The sequence below is a fragment of the Quercus robur genome, chromosome 6 (assembly GCF_932294415.1).
Source record: "Quercus robur chromosome 6, dhQueRobu3.1, whole genome shotgun sequence".
In the NCBI taxonomy this organism is placed as follows: Eukaryota; Viridiplantae; Streptophyta; class Magnoliopsida; order Fagales; family Fagaceae; genus Quercus; species Quercus robur.
The window spans coordinates 23,357,949-23,379,965 of NC_065539.1; the positions used below are offsets into that span (position 1 = coordinate 23,357,949).

Here is a 22,017-nt window from a genome sequence, read left to right on the forward strand (position 1 = left end):
TTTTGGTAGCAAAATTTTAATTGAAATATTATTTTTAAGCTTTTAAAACTTTATAATAGAGTTTCACTTAGAACATACTATCTTAATAATTAATGAATTATAAGGTTCAATAATTTATTATAAATAATACTATCTTAAATGTTATTTGGATATTGTTCAAACTTAATTTGCAAAATAGCATTTTCTTTAAACTTATCTTTCGGAGAGATGATTTCCACCTCTATTATGTTGACATGGCTAATGTGACATGGAACTTGTCTTCTTTTTTTTTTTTTTTTAATAATATTTTTTTTAGAGAATTTCAACCTATGGCGTTCGCTCATGATGATAGCTTTTTATCATCAGACCAAAATTAACACCAATCAATTTTTTGTGTAGGTAGGAATTGAATTCCAAATCTCTTATTCAACCATTAGAAACTTTATTAATTGAGCGAATTAGAACCCACTAAAACTTGTCTTATATAAAGACGATTTCCATTTAAAATAGTATAACTTGTGCAAATCCATCCCATGAGAAAAAATTCACATGACAGAATTTTAAAAGGGGAACCTAAGGAATAACACCTAAGTACTGTATTTAAGTATTGCCCAACATAATTATATTGTAAAACATTTGAAAAAGTGCTAGTCGTATCTACTCTATACCTCAAAATGATTAATCACAGCTAAAACTCCTTATAGTTATTAATAAATCCCAAATATGCTTAGTAAAATGTCTGATGTCACACACCCACACAACATATACTTTAAATAATACTCAAATCAAATCTAGGGGTTATAAAACAAATTTGAACTTTCAATACTCGCTAAGAGCATTCACATCAATTCATATAAAAATTCATGTTTATTTTAGTATAAGAACTTATTTTTTCTATTTTATATACTATTTTTCAAAATACCCAACATCAGATTATTTATTTTCCACTATATTTTATTAAAATATTATTTTTAAAAAAAAATTGTTTCTCTAGTGTCAATATAAATTTACGCGGTTATTATAGCAAATTTGTAAATTTATACCATTATACATGAATTGATGTAGATCATTTTTAGTCAAAATTGTGTAAATTTAAAAAAAAATTTATTATACAGGGACTAATATTAATACATCTGAACAATATTCGAGCTTTTTTTGAAGAAATTTTTTATTAAAAAAGTAAAAATTTGAGGCAGCCTCGCCCGAGTTTCTTTCTTCCGAATGAAGAGTGGGGGCGCAGGGGGCATTCTAAATTTCTGATCCCACCCAACTCGTTCCGCCCACTAACCATTTACGGCATCTCTGATTTCTCGTGAGCAACCCAAGAAAACACATACATTATTATTATTAGCGACAACACCTCCTTCTCCCACTTTTCATTATACATTCATCAGAGGTGTCGTCATATCACTGTCTCTATCACATTCTCATTACTTTTAATTTTATAATTCTACTTCCATTTCATAAAAAATATCAATTTTTAAAACAACCAAACATAATTTAACCATACCCTTTTGCAGTTGCTAAGAGCATCCACATCCGGAAATTCCATCCTATCTTATTTTACCATCTCAAAAAACTACTTTATCAATTATACAATACCATTTTACAATACACCTAACATCCCAAACTTCTATTTTTACCTACAATATATTAAAATAATATAAATTACAGAATAAAATAATATAAAAAAATCTCTCTCTCTTCTCTCTTCTCTCTTCATCTCTGTTCTCCCTCACTTTGTTTTTCTCTCTTTCTCATCCACCCACCACCAACCTAAACCCAGAACAGCCACCCAACAATACACTCCTTGCTGAAACTTGAAAAAAAGCCTTCATTTCTTTTTTTCTCTCCCATGCCAATTCAGCCATACTCACAAAGAAAGAAAGAGCAGAGATAAAATTCAACCACCATCCACATCAAACCCATAACCAATTCAGCCATACCCACTGGCCAGCAACCCAGCCACCACCCACACGCCGGACCCACAAATAACACCCGAAAAATTTTGCCACCATCGCAATAAAATCTCAGCAATAAACCCCAAACAAAAAAAACCAGCAACAATAAAAATTCAAAGATAAAAAAGCTAGCAATAAAATCTCAGCAATCCTTCCCTCTGAACGATACAGACCAAAGTTTGATCGTCACTCCACGACAGACCGATCAAGCGACCGCCGGGGTTCTTCCGAACGACGTCGGAGAGAGAAACGCCGATGGAGTTAAAGGGCCGGAGCTTTCGGAGTGCGGACTTGGAGTAGAGCTAGACGATCTTGGAATCGTCGCGGCTGAGAGTGACCGGACCGCCGAATGGGGTGTAGGCGACTTTGTTGCGGCTGAGATTGATGTGCCTCCACTGCATCGGTAGTAACGGTCGCCAAGAAGTTGCCACTCGGCAGCCACCAACACGTTGGCCATTGGAAATGAGAGGAATTCAGATTGGGCGTTTGATCGGAGAGGTTTGATTCGTGAGAGTTTTGTTTTGTTGTTACTATTTTGTTCTTTTGATTTGTTGCTTTTGATCTGATAAAAGAAGAAGGCTATGGCGAGAGAGAGAGAGAGAGAGAGAGAGAGAGAGAGAGAGAGAGAGAGAGAGAGAGAGAGAGAGAGAGAGAGAGAGAGAGAGAGAGAGAGAGAGAGAGAGAGAGAGAGAGAGAGAGAGAGAGATGGGATGAGACAGCAAAATCCCGGTACTGTAGCAAGAGAGAGGGGTTGAACGGATTAAAATACAATATTTTGTTTTGGCATTTCGCTACAGTACCATCTCATATGTGAGATGGTACTGTAGCGCAATGCCAAAAAAATTTGGCATTTACCAATTTAGCCATCCAATTGCTGAGCATATTTTGGACCTAAATGCCAAATAACCTTTACATTTAGCATTTGACTAGTCCACTGCGGATGCTCTAACACCTTTTTTTCCCCCATCGAATCTTAAATACACAAAATAAGCATAAGTTTTTATTTATTTATTTATTTATTTTTTATACAAGATAAAAATTCTACTTTAACCTAATCTAAGACTTCGTTTGGGAGGAGTGAATGGAATGTAATGGAAATGAATGAAAAAAATTATTTTAGAATATTCTTTTATTCCCTTCTTTATAGTTATTTTAGAATACTCATCGGACGTGACGAGTATAGCTCAACATGCACTCTGTCTACTAAAAGGACCCACCCCAATGAACACTCGTAACAAGGGCAAGTCCTACAGACTCGTGGCAAAGAAGGAATTGAAAGATGCCCAAGGAGAGGCTGCAGCTGCCACATTAAATGCGTTGCAGCTACTTTTCTGGCCGCATTAATGTGGAGAAGACCTGTAAACAGTACTGCCTTGGCTACCACAACTCATAGAAAGATGGAAGGGGTATCCGATGGGACAAGCACTTAAGTGAGAGTCCAGATAATCAACAAGTGTAAGGTCACGATGGCTTCAAGGAGGCTATATAAGAAAGGGAATCCTCATGAGGAAGGGCACGCGAGAAAAGCGAGAGGAACAAAAAAGAACTGGAAAACTTAAAGTAAGAACCCGCAAATATCTATCTCATCTCCTCGGACTGAGAATATATGGACATTAACAGGATCTTCTTGTGTCCAAGTGTTGTGTAGCCCAAACTTAGCCTCTATCTACTTCGCTAAGGCCCGGTTCTGTAACCCACTCTCTACAAATTCATTGTTTCAGGGCCCCTTGGACCAAGACCCCATACTTGTTGGGCTTGGGCCCCAAATTGAGACCCTACAATTGTACTTACTAAGGAATAGCTAATACAACCTTTTAAAGAGGAATAAGTATTCCTCATTTTAAAGAATAGCTATTCATAAGGAATAACTACTCCTTTTAATAAAAACATAACCAAACTAAAGAATAACTAAACTATAGGAATAACTATTACATTACAACGCTTATTACAGTCTACCAAACATGCCCTAAGTGAGAGGGAATGAAATGGGTAGGAGGGAACACTTATTCCTCTTTATTCCCTTAAAACTTCAAATTTTCATTTCCCCGAAATTGGAAGGAATGGGAGGGGTCTAATAGTAATATTGTCATAAAATGATTCCATTCCATTCCCTCTATGTTGCTCCCAAACAAGATTACTTACATTCCATGCATTTTCATTCATTTTCATTCTTTTATTTTAAAACATCCAATCAAAGTTACTTAATTCCATTTCATTCAATTTTTTTCCATTCCTTTCCCTTAAATACATTCCATTTCATTCATTTTCATTTCCTTATGATCATTTCATTTTATTCTCTTATGAACTCTCAAACGGAGCCTAAGTGTATATGCGTGTGAAACTTTCTCCTAGAGACTTGAACTCGGCTTTTGCCCCCCACACACCACAAACACTTATATTTGTAGATTGACCGTTTCACCAAAGGTGTGCGGTGGTAAAATAAGCATAAGTTTGTTTCTAATATACACTTGTCTAGTTTGATTGAAGACTGGTATAAGTATTGCTTTCATTTGAAGTCTATGCTTCTTCTATGTACTGTACAGTAGTCATTAGGATTTAAGTTATCTATACAATTACCGAAACTTTGTGTTTGATTATCACAATCGAAGTCTTATTTCTGGTTGTATGATTTTGTTAAATTGTAAATCATAATTAGCCCATCATATTTCGATTTACTTTGTTTTCTTCAGTTTCATGCTACTGCTACTGTAATACATACTGTTTTGCTGCACTATCATAGACTTGAATTGTTGTTTAATTTATTAGAGGCATGTGTTAAGATTGAGGAAGATCTTATGCGATCAAGTGGGACGCAATCACTGTAAGTATCAGTATTCTGATAATTGATTAGTTGGTCTTATGTTGACAACTGCGATAATCGTCCTTTGTCAATTCTACTATGGCACCATACTTATGTGGGATGCACAATATGGGTGGGAAACACAATCCCGAAGAAATAAAGTAGAAAATTTTTGAGGAGGGATTGTTGCTCTTCTTTTCCTAATCTTTTTAAAGGCACACTTCTTTCCTAATTTTAGTTTCTAAAATTTTGCAACCATATGATTCTACTTGGGTGTTTCACTCCGAAGATTATTCTAAGGTTGGCATTTTGTTGGGAATGATAGTCAATGTTGTTCAAAACTTGTTGATGAATTTATAGTTTAACATAATGCAATCATTCACCTGTATGGCTAAACTTGTTGACAATGGTTGTTCAAGATTTCAAAGGTTGACATTTTGTTGTGAATGACAATTAGTATTGTTCAGAACTAGTTGATTAATTTATAGATTTACATAATGGAACCCCAAGAGGAAGCACAATAGGCTTGGAAACGCACCTCTTCAAACTGAGGTTGCTAATTCAAATCTCTCATTCCCCCTTCCCTTCCCTTTGGACCGAAATCTCTGAAACCCACTTATCAAAAACTGGAAAAAAGAAAAGTTTTTCATCATGCAAAATCCTTCACTTGTGTGACTAAACTATTGACAATGTACACGGCTTAATCCCATACAACTTTCTTGAATTCCCTTTATGAGCTTCTTATAGTCCATGGCACTACTGAATGTATTCTAATTGCTTACTTGTTGCTGCTTTGAAGCTCTTCTTGTTATCTTTTTCTTTCTCCCCCACCCCCGGGGCTTTTTTTTTTTTTACCTTTCTTTCTTTTTTGGCTCCCTTAGATGACACTTGCTGAAGAAGCTGTAGTTGATTAGTCTTTATTTACAACAATTATGCCCTTACCATTTTCTGTAAACTCTGATTTTGTACCCACATCGAGGCAATTAGTAGAACTGAAGTGGCAAGTGTTGTTCCAAATTCGTAGTATCCTGATCAACCTCTAGTTAATGTTTCCGACTAGATTGGTATGATCTGTAGTGCATAGTTATCTTGAATTTTTAATAAGCTGTCATGAACAATTGTAACTTTCAGTATCAAACAAAAAATTACATATTCTAGGGTTGGCATTGTTGTATGATGAAAAGAAAAAAATGCACTAACTAAGAATATTCTGGAATTTTGGTAGCATTAATTTTTAAACGATAGAATAAAAGAGAGAATTGTCAGCTTTTCACCTTCCATAGACATTCCCATTCCTTTTATACTAGAGGGCTTGCATTGAGTATGTGGTGTGTGTTGTCTGGTCATATCTTTTAGCACATATAGGGTACACTATTGGTGGAAGAATTAGATCACTACTTCTAGAGATGTGAGAGTTTGAATAATTGTGAAAACTCATCCATAAAGTATTTTGTCATTTCAATTAGAAAATAGTGTAGCCAGCACATCATGGAATCTCTAGGCAATTGTCCCTTCTAAGTGGTGGTGTAGCCTAGGTAAAAGTTTGCATTTTCACCTTTGTTAATCTTCACTTCTATTATATATTTTTATATGAATTCCTCTTGCAAAGTGCAATAGACTCAAAGAAGAGCAAAACTAGAGGCAAAAGAAATAAGGAATTATGTTTTATTTTTTATGTGGGGCCACCTTTATATGATTTAATTGATGTTATCATATTGAGTCTTACATGAAGGTTTATTTCTTGAGTATTTTGTTGGTTTACTTTTATTCATGTATAAGTTTTACAATATCAAGTGTAAATTGGTCTTTTACTGTTGCTGGAATAGGCCGTGCTAGTAGCCCATGGAGGTCTATTATTATTATTAGTTTAATCTTATGGGCTTTGTTGTGTCATTGACCTTTCATGGCCTTTGGTTTAGCCTGTAATTCAAAATGTTTTTATGTTGGGACTCTTAAACAGTAGCCTATAATATTCTTCAGAGATCAAAATATTATTTTTATAATAATAATAATAATAATTATTATTATTATTATACAGCCACTACCACTACTAGTAGTCTACTACTATTGTTGTTACTATTATCTTCTGCTGATGCCATAGCCATTGCTAGTTCTCTGTCTTCTCTCTTTCTTCTTCTCCTTTCCTTTAGATTATTTGATTTGAAAGTATCTGCACACTGTAGTATGATAACAATTGTTACCTAAACTTCCCCAAGCACTGTCAAACCAATCTACAGCAATCCTATCACTGCTCTTTGCAAACCAGCCAGTATTAATTGTCATGAGGCCATTCTGCATTTATTTTATATGCAAATTTAGTGTACTGTATCACCAGCTCCTGTTTTGCAATAAGAAATTGCAGTGTAAGGAGAAAGATACCATATTTCTATTTATGGTAAAGCACTTAATTTAGCGGCTTTACTTCACTTGGAACTAATAAAATTCTTGCTCAGCCAAAAATAAGTGCGGAACTTGCTCAGAGTAAAAATTTGTGTCAACTGTCAAGCTGAGTACTAAATTGTTGAAGACTGTTCTTGAGTCAAGCAGTTGCCTGTTCAAATTTCACCTTATGGTGCTGATTTTTTGCCATGCTAATGTAGTTGGTTTGATTTAGAGCTCTGTCTGTGCTGTACTCACTGAATATGAATTATGAAAAGAAACTTAAATTTTACATGATTAAAACTTGGGATAACCATGAACAGTAGGTTCCATGCCATATTGGTGAAGATGCTTTGAGCAGCATGAAGTATCTGAATAACACTGGGGATAAAGCTACCTACCAATCATCTCTTTGACCCTGCAAAAAGTGGAAACTTTGTTCACTGGGTATGACCTTTTCTTATGGGGCCTGGAAGAAAATTTTCAAATTGTTTCAAGTCATTTCTTTCTGATTGGTAAGTTACAAATGCACCTAGTAGTTCTTGAACCCACAACCTTAAGCTTCACCTTGTTCCTGTTGAAGGAGGAAGTTCTATTTGAGCTAGAGCTCATTGGCCTCTGTTGAGTCATTTCTTGCTGGGTAGATGCTACAGGTCAACTATTTATATTGCCCGTTGTTAGGTGTGATGTTCTTGATAAGGATCATCAACTTAAGATTAAATATTCTAGATACTCAAAAAACTAACAAGAGCATTTAAAGTATTACATGAACAGGATCCTGGTCAAAATTATATATCAATATGCCAAACCCATACCCTTTATAAGTGGAAAAACTTTATACAAATATTTGTTAATTATAGTAACACCATTCATTTTTCTTGTTCTTGGCCAGATGTTTATTTTCTTCTTCTGTGGTTGCTTGAGTGCATGCGATTAACTGCCCCAATGGAGGTAACGATCTGAATATAAGTTAGGGGATTGGCTTGGTTCTAACCATGATTGGTTGAGTTTAAGTATAATTTTTTAGTCTATTCACATTCATGACTTATTAAATAGTAAATATGATGATCTGACTTGAAAGATAAAAAATGGAACATGGTGCCGTGTTTATCTATGATTAGACATGTTTCTTCTACCTTTATTTGAAGTTCATTATGTGCCCAAATATTAGTTCTTTTCTATATCAATGTTGTGTGTGTAATTTTAACTTGTGTTTAACTCTCTCCATTGAGAGAGAGAGAGAGATTGGGTCATACACATGCAGTAGTGTCTATTAACTTTCATAGTGTAGCCTCTTTGGCCAGTGGAATATATTATGAAATATTTAGTGCCATGGATCTTTTTCCAGTAGCATGCTTTGTTTTATTAATGATATTTTTATACCTTTATTCCTTTCCACCCAGTTTTGGGTCCCTCGGAGGTCAATTATATCTATGGAATTCATATCAAGAGTTTCATTTCCAGAGGCATTCTTAAAAGAAAGTGCTTTGCTGTACCTATGATTTTTCTTCTTCATTCTAATTTTTGTACCTCAAACTCACATCCCTGCTAATGGTGGATTTAAGCTCAATACTTAGGTTTGCCATGAAGATTAAATGGAATTTCTCCCTTTCCGTCTCTGCACTCACACCCCATCCTTAAACAAAAAGAAATACAGGAAGAAAATAAGCATGATACATGCAGGAAGATAATAATCATGAAAATTAAGATACTTACATCTCCTTGGTACTCGATCTCCCCTGTAATCTTATGCATAAGATGCCAAGAGCCTTGTAACTCAACTAACACCTCTAGATGTTTCCAACAGAGACGTATAGGGTTCAAATCCCCTCTCCACCATTGTAATTATCGAATTATTAAAAAAAAAAAAAAAAAAAAAAAAACTTATGCATAGCCTAGTTGCACCTAAGCTTGCCAGACTCAAGCCCTTGGTGCATTGAAGCAGCTGTACTCTGCTGCCCACTTTAAAATTGAACCTGTTATTTGATTCTTAGTTAATGCTCCAATTTGGCACATAAGCTAAGAAGTTTTTTTTGATAATATAGATCTTGGAACATTACGTTTTTCGGTATAACTTTTCTGGCTTCTCTTGTTGGGTACTTTTAAAGTTGATTGTGCATGCATGTAAAATGTGTATGGAGATAAGTTACTAATATAATGCTTTTATTTTATAACCTTTGGCAGAGAAGACAAAGAGAGGGAAAAAAGTGGGGAATCTTTACAATGATCATTCCAATGTTGAATAGTAAGATCATGGACTAAACCTCTTTGTTTTATTTTTCTCTTTCTTCTTACACCCCCCCCCCCCCCCCCCAAAAAAAAAAAAAAAAAAACACCACCACCAACACAATAGGTGTTTTTCCCCCTTGTGTGCCTCCTTCTGGTTGTTGCATAGACAAAAAGTATATCAGTAAATATGATAAAAGTATCTGAATGCTTACAATAATCGCATATTTTATTTTGCTAATTTCCTGGCTGAAAATGTTTGTGCAGCTGTCCCAATTTGTGTTACTTTGGCCAACCCCCTTACAGACTGTCAATTTTCTGTTTTCTAATATTGTGGGTTTCAAATTGTGTAATAGTAAAAAAGGTCACTGTGCAAAATTACTTCAGCTCTCTCTCTCTTCTGCCAATTCTTTTTTGCATTTCCTGCGTCCATATTCACCACTTATTCAAATTGTTTGATGTAACTAGGAAAATGGACATTTTAGTAAAAAGAAATGAGGGTGTATAGAATTTATGCAATCTTCCTAAATTACAGTTATCACAAATGATTGATATTGTCACACCATTTGTCAGTGCTAAACCTCTACTTCACCTATCATTGTTCCACATCTGACCTTATTATGCTACAATTATGACACAGTAACATGAGCCTAGCAAATAAAAATATTGCAGCTGGCCAAATGCAACTAGTCAGTGCTCGCTATGAAACACTTCACATGAGTACTATGATACAAAATCCTCCTTCTAGTAAGTACATTCTCATTTGATTTGAAAGTACATAGTGGTTTCACCCTCAGCTACCATTCTATTTATGCTCTATTGACTGGATGGTCAACATCTCTTTCAATGTATTTCTATCTTGTTTCCAATATATAGGAAAATTTGGATTTTTCCTGGAACTTTTTCCATTGTGTTTGCAGGAAATTTGATATGAGCGCGCACATTTCCTTTTCACACCACTTTGAACTTTGAGACTATATGGCTGCATGTGTAGGCTCTATCCTCATAATTGCTTGAAATAGCATTATTCTAGACTTGTCTTGTAGGGAATTAAATTATTGCCTTGAAGATGATCCGAAGAAAAAAAAATGTTAAAAGGATTTTGTCATCCTGGGATATCCAAACACGTCCTTGACAAAACTATTCTAAGGTTATATTATTGTATAATTGCAATGCCCTTGACCATATGGTATATACCATTATTAGTGTTTTCTACTTTCAATAAAAAATTAAAAGACTCTGAGGTCTGTAAGTGATTTGCCTTCTCAGAATTCTATGGTTAGCTACTTGTTGGACTTGCTCCTAGCTTTATTGACTTTGCTGGGCTAATGACGGAACCCATTCACGTTCGTGGTTCATTTATTTATCCCTGAACAACGAATGTAATTTTGATTTTAATATTAGTGTTCATACATTTGGGAAGAAAAATGAAACAAGTCACAAATTCATTCTATACAAATTTACAATTAGCACTGCACTTCTTGCGGTTGGGTTTGTGACCTTAAAAAGGCCTTTTAGCTTTAGTGCTAACTGTAAGGCACAAGGCTAAACTACATCTACCATATCATACAAAGTATATACCTATGTAAGTCCCCTATAATTACATATCAAACCTTCCGGTTCCAGTGGTGCTATGCTTACAGTGCTTTCATGCACTGGTGGAGGTGGTTCTGATGAGCTAGCCTGGCTGCAGCCGACGATCTTTTGGCAGGTCTCAATCAGGCAGTGCCTACATTTTGGGCATGATGAGTGTGAACTTAGCCACTTATCGATGCACCGGACATGGAATCCATGGTGGCACTTTGGTAGAAGGCGAACACGCTCACCGGCTGTGAAATCTGATAGGCATATCACACACTCGGTGTCCAATCCTGGCAGGTTCAGCTCAGCTGAGTAACTAACTGTTGGGAAAGTCTTGAGGGCCTTTTTCTTGACCCCAGTATTGGCTGTCCTAGCTGAGTCGTCTCCACTTGAATCAGAAGCTACTAACCTTGAGCAACTTAAGGCACACCTAATGATAGAATTTAAGCCAAGGGAGCAAATCAAGGCACATAAAAGAACTGAGAGGACCATGACAACATTTGTATCAAAGCTATTGTCAACAGTGTTGCTTCCTGATAACTCAGGGCTATGTCCAGGGACTGGAGGAGATGCTGTAGCTGGTGCTTGGTAAAGAGGGTTGTGATAGAGCAGTCTCCTTGAATAGAAATCTCCCAAAAAGTCTTGGAAGAGCTGAGTAGGTGTGAGTTTAGAATCAGACATGTTTGTAGTGTGTAACTTTTGACTCTTGAGTTGAGATCTTGAGTTAAGAAAGCGCTTCTTGAAGGTGGGCTGCAGAAGGGGATTTATATATAGGAAAAGATTTTTTTTTTTAAAAAGGGTTTAAACTTTTTTTTTTTTTTTTGAGTTATTGGTATATTTAAAATTAGTATGTAATTTAAAGTGACAATAGGATTTTATTTTTTATCGAATATGTAGATATAGATCTCTATCCTTGTGGATTCTACACTAAACCTTTTATAATTTAATGGACCTTCTAATCAAAATAGGCCCATCTCATTTTTTGAGTGGCATAAAGTGACATGTGGAATTCGCCTTTCATGAATTATATCTCTAAATGGCGCACGGGACCCACTGGCTCAATAATTGGGCCCAATGAGTTTCAAAGATGACATGGAAATATGTTTTACAAATTTATATGAGTGGGATTTTGCATATTTGTCAAGAGAAGGACTACATTTTTTTTTCCTCTCTTCTCTTGGATTTTTGTTTAAGCAAGTGTTTAGTTTAGTCATTAGAGTGACATATAGGCCGAAATGTATTATTGAGTCAGACTAGGCTCAAGTCATGATACTCTATTGGTCACTATGAGAGTGTTCAACAAGAATTGAATTAATCATATATTGCAATCACAAAGTTTAACCATGTAGTAGTACTCATCACCATAAAAGCCTTTTCCAACAAGCATATTTTACCTACCTGGGTTTGAAGGCTCTTGAAAATGACAAGCTGGGCTAATACGAGTAATAATCGAGTTCAAGCAATAGAGTCCTATATACTTAGCATCTAATTGGTAAATTAGTATAATTGAGATAACCAACTAGTGACTGGCTAGCTCACTGATGAAACTGTATGCACTGAGTTCGTTCTCTACTCTCTCTTACTAATTAATTTTCATCTACTATCACAAACGAAACACCACTAGTTAGGAACACTTGGCTCCCACTTAAAAGTTGTAAACCACAATCCTTTGCATACAACACCTATTACCTTTTGCCAATGTGTTATATGCGCTGTTACCCTTTATGTCAACTCCTATATTTTTAACTACAATACATTTATATATATCAACTTTCATCTTTTTTAATTGCAATACTGCTTACTTGGTACGGCAATTGTCGGAGACCTTTAATCACACCTCTAATTATATACCAAATCTGATTACAGTATATGATACGGAAAATGTCCTTTTAAGATTTGCTGTTTTATCGTATGAAACCAAGTTATGATCTCTTTATTCTCCAAAAAAAAAAACAAAAAAGTTATGATCTCTTTTCAATGCAAGTTGGCAGATTGCGATCTACTGCACTATTGCAGTTGTAATAATTAACTTTTTCTAGTGGTTCCTACTTTTTTTTTTTTTTGAGAATGAAAAAAATGGGGGCCTTTATGGCTATATTTTACCTCCGGGTAGGGAGCCGTACGCATGCTCACCCAGCTGAAGGGCCACGCATGCGAGCCATGTGAGAGTCACCTCATTTGAGTACACCCCTCACTAAGTATGCCCACCAACGGAAACCTGCGGGCAGCGGGACTCGAACCTAAGTGTGGTTGCACGAAGTGCCCAAGCCTTACCCACTCAACCAAGCCCCCGTTGGTTAGTGGTTCCTACTTAAAGCAGCATTATCTATAAGATTTTTGGAACAATCCCTGATAATAATAAAAACCCCAAATTGGTTTTAATGTAAGTAATATAATTAAGGTTAACAAGGTTTTTCTGAATCATGTGCATACAGAGGTAATGACTTCGAAACCAACAGTATGACATATAAAGTAGAATGCTCATGGATTGGATATTGTAAATTTAATATATAAAAAAAAAAAAAAAAAAATTGCCTTGAAGAACAAGTGGGGATACTTGGTTCTTCCTTTTTCACTTACATTAATTTTTATAGTGAGAGATGAGAAATGGGCTGAGCTTGAAGAGTTGCTTTATTTTTTTTGTTTGTACTGGAAGTACCACTACTGGGATCCATATCTTGTTGGTTGGCTGGATTTCACTAGGTTGTTGTTGTGGGTCCAACATTCCAAGTTACAAAGAGAGAGAGAGAGAGAGAGAGAGAGAGAGAGAGATTATCTTGTTGTATATATTATGTGGTGATAATAAAACAAGTTACTTAAAAAAAGAAAAGAAAAAAAAGAAGAGTCTAGTGATATCTAAAACAAATGTGATCCACGTGCTAATCTACTACTGAGGAGTGAGAAGTGCAATTATCCCATTGGATGAAAATGGCATGTGAAGTAGAGTGGGGGAGCACTATTAGAAAACATCTGTGCTATTCAAGCAAACATGTTGTAAAAGTTCCATGCCTCTCATTTTGGTTAATATTTCACTTAAATTATAAATATTGAAATATTGGGAAAGATCCCAGATCTTATCCCCGAAATGCATATTATCATTTCATAAATTTGCAACATTTGCTTGGCACATGACATCCCTTAATAGTTCATTTTTATCATATGAATTGATATATGACTAATGTGACACAATAACTACTTAGGACAACAATGGATGCCTATATTGGAAATAGGTTCACATTCAGACAAGTTGTTGAGCACTTCACAAAAAATAAAAAAAAATTAAAAATTGTTGAGTACTTCTAAAATGAAAAATTATATAATATTCTTAAATCTATTATTCATGTGAGAGGAAAGAATACATATCTATTGTACTATTTGAATACTTTTTTTTTTTTTTGAGTTTTGTTCTACTGATTATTACTATTTGAATAATTTATAATAACCTAAACACTTTAAATTTTCAAGCAAGTTTCGTTAAAAACTATATAGTTCAAAAAAAAAAAAAAAAAAAAAAAAGCTATTAGAAGCCAGCTCTATCATTAATATATGAATATAATGATTAAAAGTTCAGCAAGATTTGTTTGAAAAGAAATTTAATTTAGTATTTCCTACTAATTAAGGATCAAACAAAGCTGTGGAGTGCCTCCCTCAACCAAATTGTTACATTTTGGGTAAGAATTTGGCATAGTTCCTAATAAAACTTGGCTCCTAAGCTTTTTGCTTAAAAGCTAGCTACCACATGAGGATAAAAAAAATCAGAATTTATTATCTCAAAAAATAGATCATAGGCAAATAAATTCAGTTTGAAATGACGACTAATATATACTTTTAGGCTTTTAGCCAACCTAAGTAGACTAATGATGATCAAATCATCAAAATGAGTTTTTTTTTTTTTTTTTAATCTTCAAAAGTTTAATAAGGTTTATAGAATAAAGGGTCTTGATATTCTTTCTCACTTTGAATATGGTGGTTTTTCAATGCATATACTAAAATTTATGCAATATCAAGAAACTGTACTTAAGGCAATTGTCAATTATTCCTTTCACATTGTAAAGTACTAAAGTTACTGGGTCTAATTTCCAATTCCTCATCCTCTAAGTGTCAACTCCAAAAATATCCCCAAGACCAAGATCAAGTGCATATGTGATTCTTTAGCATGTTGCCATAGCGTCAATATGCGAAGTTGACGATACCCTTTTCTCTTTTGGGATCAAGTAATTGCCATCAAGTTCGATCCCCATTGTTCTTCCAAAAATTTCCCGTATCAATTTTCCTCAAACAAAAGCACCATTTTAATCTACTTGTAGAAATCGCTAGTCAGAGATTTCTTTCACTTTACTGATTGTTGTCTATGATGGAAATTGATCTTCAGCATTTGATAATTTTAGTACATATAAAAAATTACATAAAAAGACAATTACAGTCTTAGCTTTTTATGAGTGAATCAATTCTAGCTAGTACATCCACGTAGATTATGCAATAACTAACTGTTTGTCAAAGTCATGTTCATCTTGTATGAGTATGATCTCTGAATTATTACCTATAGTACCAAAATTCCACTCATTCTTTAGAAAAACTTTCAAAAAAGTTCTTAGGGAAAATAATGAAAAATAAGCAGCATGGATGCATTTGTCAAGTTGTTCCTCATTTCCAAACAAAGATGATGAGTTGGAAGTAAAGTAGGATTACAAAGTGAGAAAAGGGATATTATTGAAAACAAAAGCCAAAGCCAAAGAATAATATATAATCTTTAAAAATAAAAAACACTAGTTATCTAGAAGCATTGACGATGAAAATTTAAAGCCATTCCACCCATTTGCTTTTTGCCTACTGATTTGCTAATCTAATAAAACCATTGAAGCTTTGTGGAAAACGCTCTCCAATGACTGTGGAGGAAGAAATTAAAGCAGACTGCACTGGAAGAGGGAAAGACATTTTCGCTTAGTTCTTCGCCAATACTGGATTGGACTGCATAAATTTTACGTACTTGAGTGGCCATTAGGGCTGCACTTTTTGCCCTTTACACCACAGCTGAGCTTAATCTATCATATGAAGCTGTGTATAAGGACAATAGGACATCACCTTAGTCCGCTACCTCGGTCGGTCCTTTCAGGTGCGCACCTGAATGGACCGACCATCTTCATATATTTTTTTTTTTCCTTCTTTTTTGTTTTGTTTAAATACCTGTTAATTTATTTCTTATTCTTGAAAACAGTTTTTCTAATATCAAATTTACAGTGTCATAGATGTTACCACATGTTTTGTACAATTCTTTCTAGAGAATAAGATATGAATATTAATTCAATAATTTCTAGTTTAGGAAAAACACAATCCTTCAAAATATCATGTTTCTAAATTTTCTTCTTGCATTTTGAACAGAGCTTTTAAAAACTTGAAAAGTGCAACTCAAATTGTAGTTTTGTAAAGAGTAGAGAAAATTGCACACTCACCCAATGCACATTGCCACATGGACTAAAATCATGTACAAAATGTACAATAGCGAGCGCGAAAGATATTATGTTTTGTAAATTGGGTACTCTAGGTTTTATCTTATCAAAATTGTCCTGACATATATCTAGAGAAAAGTATTGGGTGTTTTCGAAGCATAGTGACACAATACTTTTTTCTCTCATATTCATGGTTAATCCTATCATAAATTTAATTAATAGAATCCAAGGGAGTTGGAAATTTTTTTAAAAACTCTCTAATGTTTGGTAAATTTAGATTTCACCCCCATTTTTTTAAGAGGTGGCCCTCCAAACAATAAAGCTAACCCCCCCACCCCCCACCCCCCCCCCCCCCCCCCCAACACATAAGCCGAATTTGGTGCCCTCCTCCCCAAAAAAATCCTAACTTTTCATAATTTATCTTTTTCCATTTCTCCTCTCAATGCTTTATCTATATATTCCCTCTGTCCCAATTTGTTTGTCCTTTTGAAAAGTCAAACTTTTTAACGGAACGTCATTTATTGTTTTGTCTATCTTATAGAAATGTATAAGTTTACAAAACTACTCTTAAATAAATTTATTAGCTTTTTATTTTTTTTAAAGAGTTATTTTTAATGAGACAACTAAAAAGGTGCCCCAATTAGATTGATTTTTTAAAATATTTGTTAGTTTTCTTTTTAAATAATTTTGAAAATAAAGTAGGGGTATAATAGGAACATTAGTAAATTAATAACTTTTACTTTTAGAAACAGGACAATATTTTGGGACATTCCAAAATGGAATAGATGACAAACAAACTAGGAGTATTTTTTTTTTTTTTTTTGGGTTAACTTTTTAAAACTTTTAGCCTCCATAACTTTTAGTTTTAGTTTCATTTAGAAGATTAATTATTCAATTCTTCTAAAATGATAAAACTCACGTATAGTATACTTAATTTCCCAATTAAACTCATTTGTATTAAATTTAATTGTTCATGAAAATGATAACACTATTTGCATTTTATTGGTCATAGTAAATGGTGTATGAATTTAATTTAGAAACTTAATGTACTACACTTAAAAAGGCACCATAAGTTTTGCCATTTCCCAAAACTTTACAATATGTCCATCCACTTTATAGCCCCCTAAATGATTCTTCTTATCACCATTACTCTCTCTTCAATTTCCTTTTATTAATTCTTCCTTGCTGACACTCTCACATAGTCAAATTTTCATTAGATCCTCCCTCTTTCTTAAGCGAATCATGAGAGGTACAAAATTTTCTTCTTCTTTTCATAGCTATTTTAGTTTAATTTCTATTTATTTATGATTTTCTTCTTTAGTTCAATTTTTATTTTATTGAGAGGTACGAAAGTGATTTGATTTTGATTTTTTTACTATAGTAATCTAATCAATTTGAATTTAAATTCTATTGATTTTATGGTTGTTTATAGTGATTTTGTCATATTTAATTTTTATGAATATTATTTCTTATGAATGTAGTCTAGTTTTGTTATATACTTATATTTAATTTCTATGAATGTTATGGACTTATGATTGTTCAAAAGAATAAGAGAAACTCAGGGGGAAAAAATAACCTTATATATTATGGTCAATTTATCATTTAGCTTGTAAGTATTTTGAGTGCTAATAATAATGAATATATATATACACACACTTCAAGACTTACTTTGGTGACATGAGCTAATAAAGTAAATCAGCAGCTCATTTTCTAGAAAGAGAAGCCTCAACATCTTTTCAAACTTGGTCTCCATTCCTATGGCAGTTTTGTCAATGAACGTAGACTTAAGAATTTTATTTATTTATTTATTTTTTTAACTAATGCTGAAGACATGTATGTATGTATGTATGTATGTTGTAATTTTACACCGTGTTTAGCAAAAACAAGGGAGAGGGTAGAGAAAGGAAAGGGAGGAACAGAGGGGAGAGGAAATGGAAGAGAAAGAGAAAAAAAAATTCATGAAGTTGTTTGGTTTGTAAGAGAGAAATGGAGAGAAATATAGTTTATTGGTAGGTCCCACTATCAAAACTCTTTCTTCTCTCTCCATTTTCTCCCAAATTAATTAGGGAGGAAAGAATTTGATGGGCCATGGAGGAAAATGGAGTCTTGGCTAAATATTATAGAAAATGAAGTTTATTTGTGATATGGGTACTGTTCAAATTTATTTAGAAAAATGAGGAGAAAAGTGAATTTCGGTAATAGTATTGCCGAACTTTTGAGAAAAAAAGTAAGAGAGAGGAGAGAAAAATGATGCGATGGGAAGAAAGAAAAAAAATAATTTCAGTATTGGTGTTGCCAAAATACCAAAAAAAGAAAAAAAAGTATTTCAGTAATACAATTACCGAATTACTTTCCTCATGCCCACAAATATCTGCCTGTTAGTTTCATTTTCTAACTGTTAGTTTCTTTTTAAAAAAAGAAAAAACTAACAAGTATTTCGATAATACAATTATTGAAATATGTATAAATATTAGAGGAGAGAACACCACGTTATCCTGTTTTGAAAACACGTAAAAATTACTCTATATAAGTTGGCAACAAAGTTTTATAGCGGCTGGGAATTATTAAGTGAATGATTGTTATCATTAGTGGAAATCGCAAAACAAATTTGATTTTCCATTTCAAATCTCAAAATGTCCCCTTTCAAAAAAAATCTCAAACTGTCCCATCCCTATCCGATATATACTTGCATTTTCTTCGACAAAGTCAGTCTCGCTGCCCACTTATCCCCTCAAAGAAAACTAAAGGAATTGACAATATGATCGAGGATAAGGAATTGGATATTAAACACAGTAACTTTATTACTTTACCATGTGAAAGGATATTAAACCCACTCACTGGTTTGAGCACTTGGTAAGCATGATGGTACCCTTGGACTTCTGCTCATTCGCTTTATAACTTTTGATTCATTCTTCTTCAACAGCACCCAATTAACTTCAAAAGATATTTTTTCAGATTTGCCCTGAATTTCTCTCAACTTTTACTTTTGCTTTCGGAGATTTTTTTTTTTTTTTTCCATTTTTTTTTTTTTTTTTTTTAATAAACGGCAAAATTTTGTTTTCATAGAATAATTTCTAGTTTCTACATCACATCCTTCCTAATAGACTCCTCTTTTCTTTAATATTTTCGTTCTTCAAAGCATGCTTTCGAGAATAAAAATCTAAAAATAGATTGAATCAAGTCCGTTTCTTTCACTTTTTGATTGCACTTTTTATTGGGTGTGTCGTTCTTTAATTACGCAGTTCAAGTGTTTCTAAGTACTACTTTTGGGTGGTGACGAGGAACCCGAACTTTTTGTTCAACAATGGATTATTATTCTATTAAAGATTTGGTTTTCTCTTTCCTGCTTGAATGTGAAGAATAAATGTTGTTTACGGTTAACCAATTAGATGATTTTGCTTTTTATATTAAATACATTACGATGACAAATCCTTGGGCTTCAATCGTGCTATAATATGACGATTCATTGTTCTTGATAGCTTAACTTAATAATATGCAAAATTCAAACAAAGCATGCGTGCACGCCGCTGCATATAATGATACAACACAATGCTTAGCAAGGATTGGGTCCAGCATATATATAGTATAGTATATATGATATACAGCTTTTCGTTCTGATGAGAATATATTTCGCACATACCTACATGCATGCCATTTTTTCCCCAATTGTAGTGTAGGAAACTGTTTTATTTTTAATTTTGTAAGTAAAATGATCTAGACAGGTGTTATCTCGACTCCTCTAAATTGTTGATTCAACACTTTCTCTAGGGGTGAGGCCAACTCCAGTATCTTGGATCCGGATCTTCTCCATTTTCCTTTGACATGGAGAGGGTCCATTTCATGACCATGATTACTTTGAAAATAAATCAATAGCTAAGATGTGCCACGTCAATTACAAATGAATAAATTAACTCTAATAGCAAAGTAAAGTGTGGTTTATTCATTTGCAATCTGCCCTATCAAACCTATCAAAGATACTTCATTTTCAGGGTCCGTTTCGTTATAGTTTTTTTTTTTTTTTTTTTTTTTTTTTTTTTTTTTTTTTTTTTTTTTTTTTTCCGTGCTCTCTGTAGCACCTGCTCTCCGTATCACATGCTTCCCCTAACCCTTCTCCTTCCCCATTTTCTCCCAATGCAATCTGCCCTCCCTATTTCATCATCCCTTTTCTTTCCCTTATAGCAAATTAATAATACTGTCTATCCACCATTTTCTCTTGCTATCCAACCTCCTCACTCCAGATGGAAGTATCAGAGCTTATCAACCGTACTGAAAACAGTTCCTGGATAGACGCATGCCTAGAGCTCCCTCCAAACCAATTTGACCCTAACCCATCTTCTTTTACTCTCATCGGAAAACTGATAACCCACAAAAATGTTGGAATCACTGCGATCACAGACGTCGTAAACAGAGCTTGGAAACCAAATCGGCAGATTCAAGTGAATCGTCTCAATAGAGATACGTACAATTTCCTATTCAGTCACGAAGCAGACATGAATAATGCTTTCAGAAGAAGACCTTGGTCGATTAAGGGTGGCCACCTAATCCTAAAGCATTGGAACCCGTCACTAATATGGCAGGAGATCCCATTCACTACTTCCACTCTTTGGGTACAAGTCCATGGCCTCCCAGAGCAATGGAAATCTCCCAGTAATCTCAGAAAAATTGGAGAAATGGTTGGGACCGTTGTAGAGCTCGATCTCGCAGGTGAAGGTGGCGCTGCATGGAGGAAATTCTTGCGCATTCAAATAGAGATAAAGGTACTAAAACCGCTTAGGCCTGGCTTTTTTCTCCCCAGAGAGAATCTACCCCATTTATGGATTGGTTTCAAATATGGAAAGCTCTCCAATATCTGTTATCGTTGCGGTATCATTGGTCACGAAGCTAGTAGTTGTCTTGGGAATTTATTCCACATCAGGAATCCATTCGGGTTTAACTTTGTGGCATCAGGACCTTGGTTAAGATCGGATAGCAACGACTTACCACAAGGGCTATTTCTGAAGCCTGACCGTCAAACAAGCCCAGACCCCACCGCCGGTACCACTTCTACAAGGCCGATGAATAGCACGGTGGTATCTTCAGACGAGGGTACAATAGCAAGTCAAGACAAAAAGCACGCACCCACGCACTCCAGTGTACAAGCTCAAATTTGTACAAGCACAACAGAGCACCAACCTGCAGTACTGAGCAGTACGAAAGCCGTTAGCAGGAGTAGCAATCAACAGCTGGAATGCTCACCCACACACGTCAGCGACTCAATCCTCCCTACCCATGCGAATGGCGCTGATCCTGAAGGTTCACACGAGGCAGCAGTGAACTTAGAGGCCCATAATGAGTTAGTTGGAGATGGAGATGGCCCATCTTATCCTCCTGGATTCGGCCCATCTACCAATAGTCACATAATATGCAATTCTGCCAGCAACCAAACCTTACAACATATTGAGCCCATCCCAAAAATCACAAGTCCACCCACCCATATTACAAACAATAGTCATTCTCCACCAAACCATCAGCCCGAATCAAATAACCACTCCCCTGTTCTAGCATCTTCTTCATCCTTGGTTTCATCTCCTTATTGCCGCACTAAGGTGACTCTGTCCAACACCTCCATTCCCAAAGTCACAACACCAAGCCCCGACATCAAAAC

The 22,017-nt window shown here is 34.7% G+C and overlaps 1 protein-coding gene across 1 annotated transcript; it reads right to left on the bottom strand.

The window, feature by feature from the left end:
- Positions 1–10,773: 10,773 nt before the first annotated feature.
- Positions 10,774–11,676, bottom strand: LOC126733308 (RING-H2 finger protein ATL78-like). Its single transcript, XM_050436546.1, has one exon. The coding sequence runs from the start codon at positions 11,605–11,607 to the stop codon at positions 10,927–10,929; it is 681 nt and encodes a 226-aa protein (XP_050292503.1). The 5' UTR covers positions 11,608–11,676; the 3' UTR covers positions 10,774–10,926.
- Positions 11,677–22,017: the final 10,341 nt, after the last annotated feature.

What these genes read in the sequence shown, in the direction of transcription:
- LOC126733308 (XM_050436546.1), bottom strand. Translation starts at nt 11,607, where the DNA reads ATGTCTGATTCTAAACTCACACCTACTCAGCTCTTCCAAGACTTTTTG.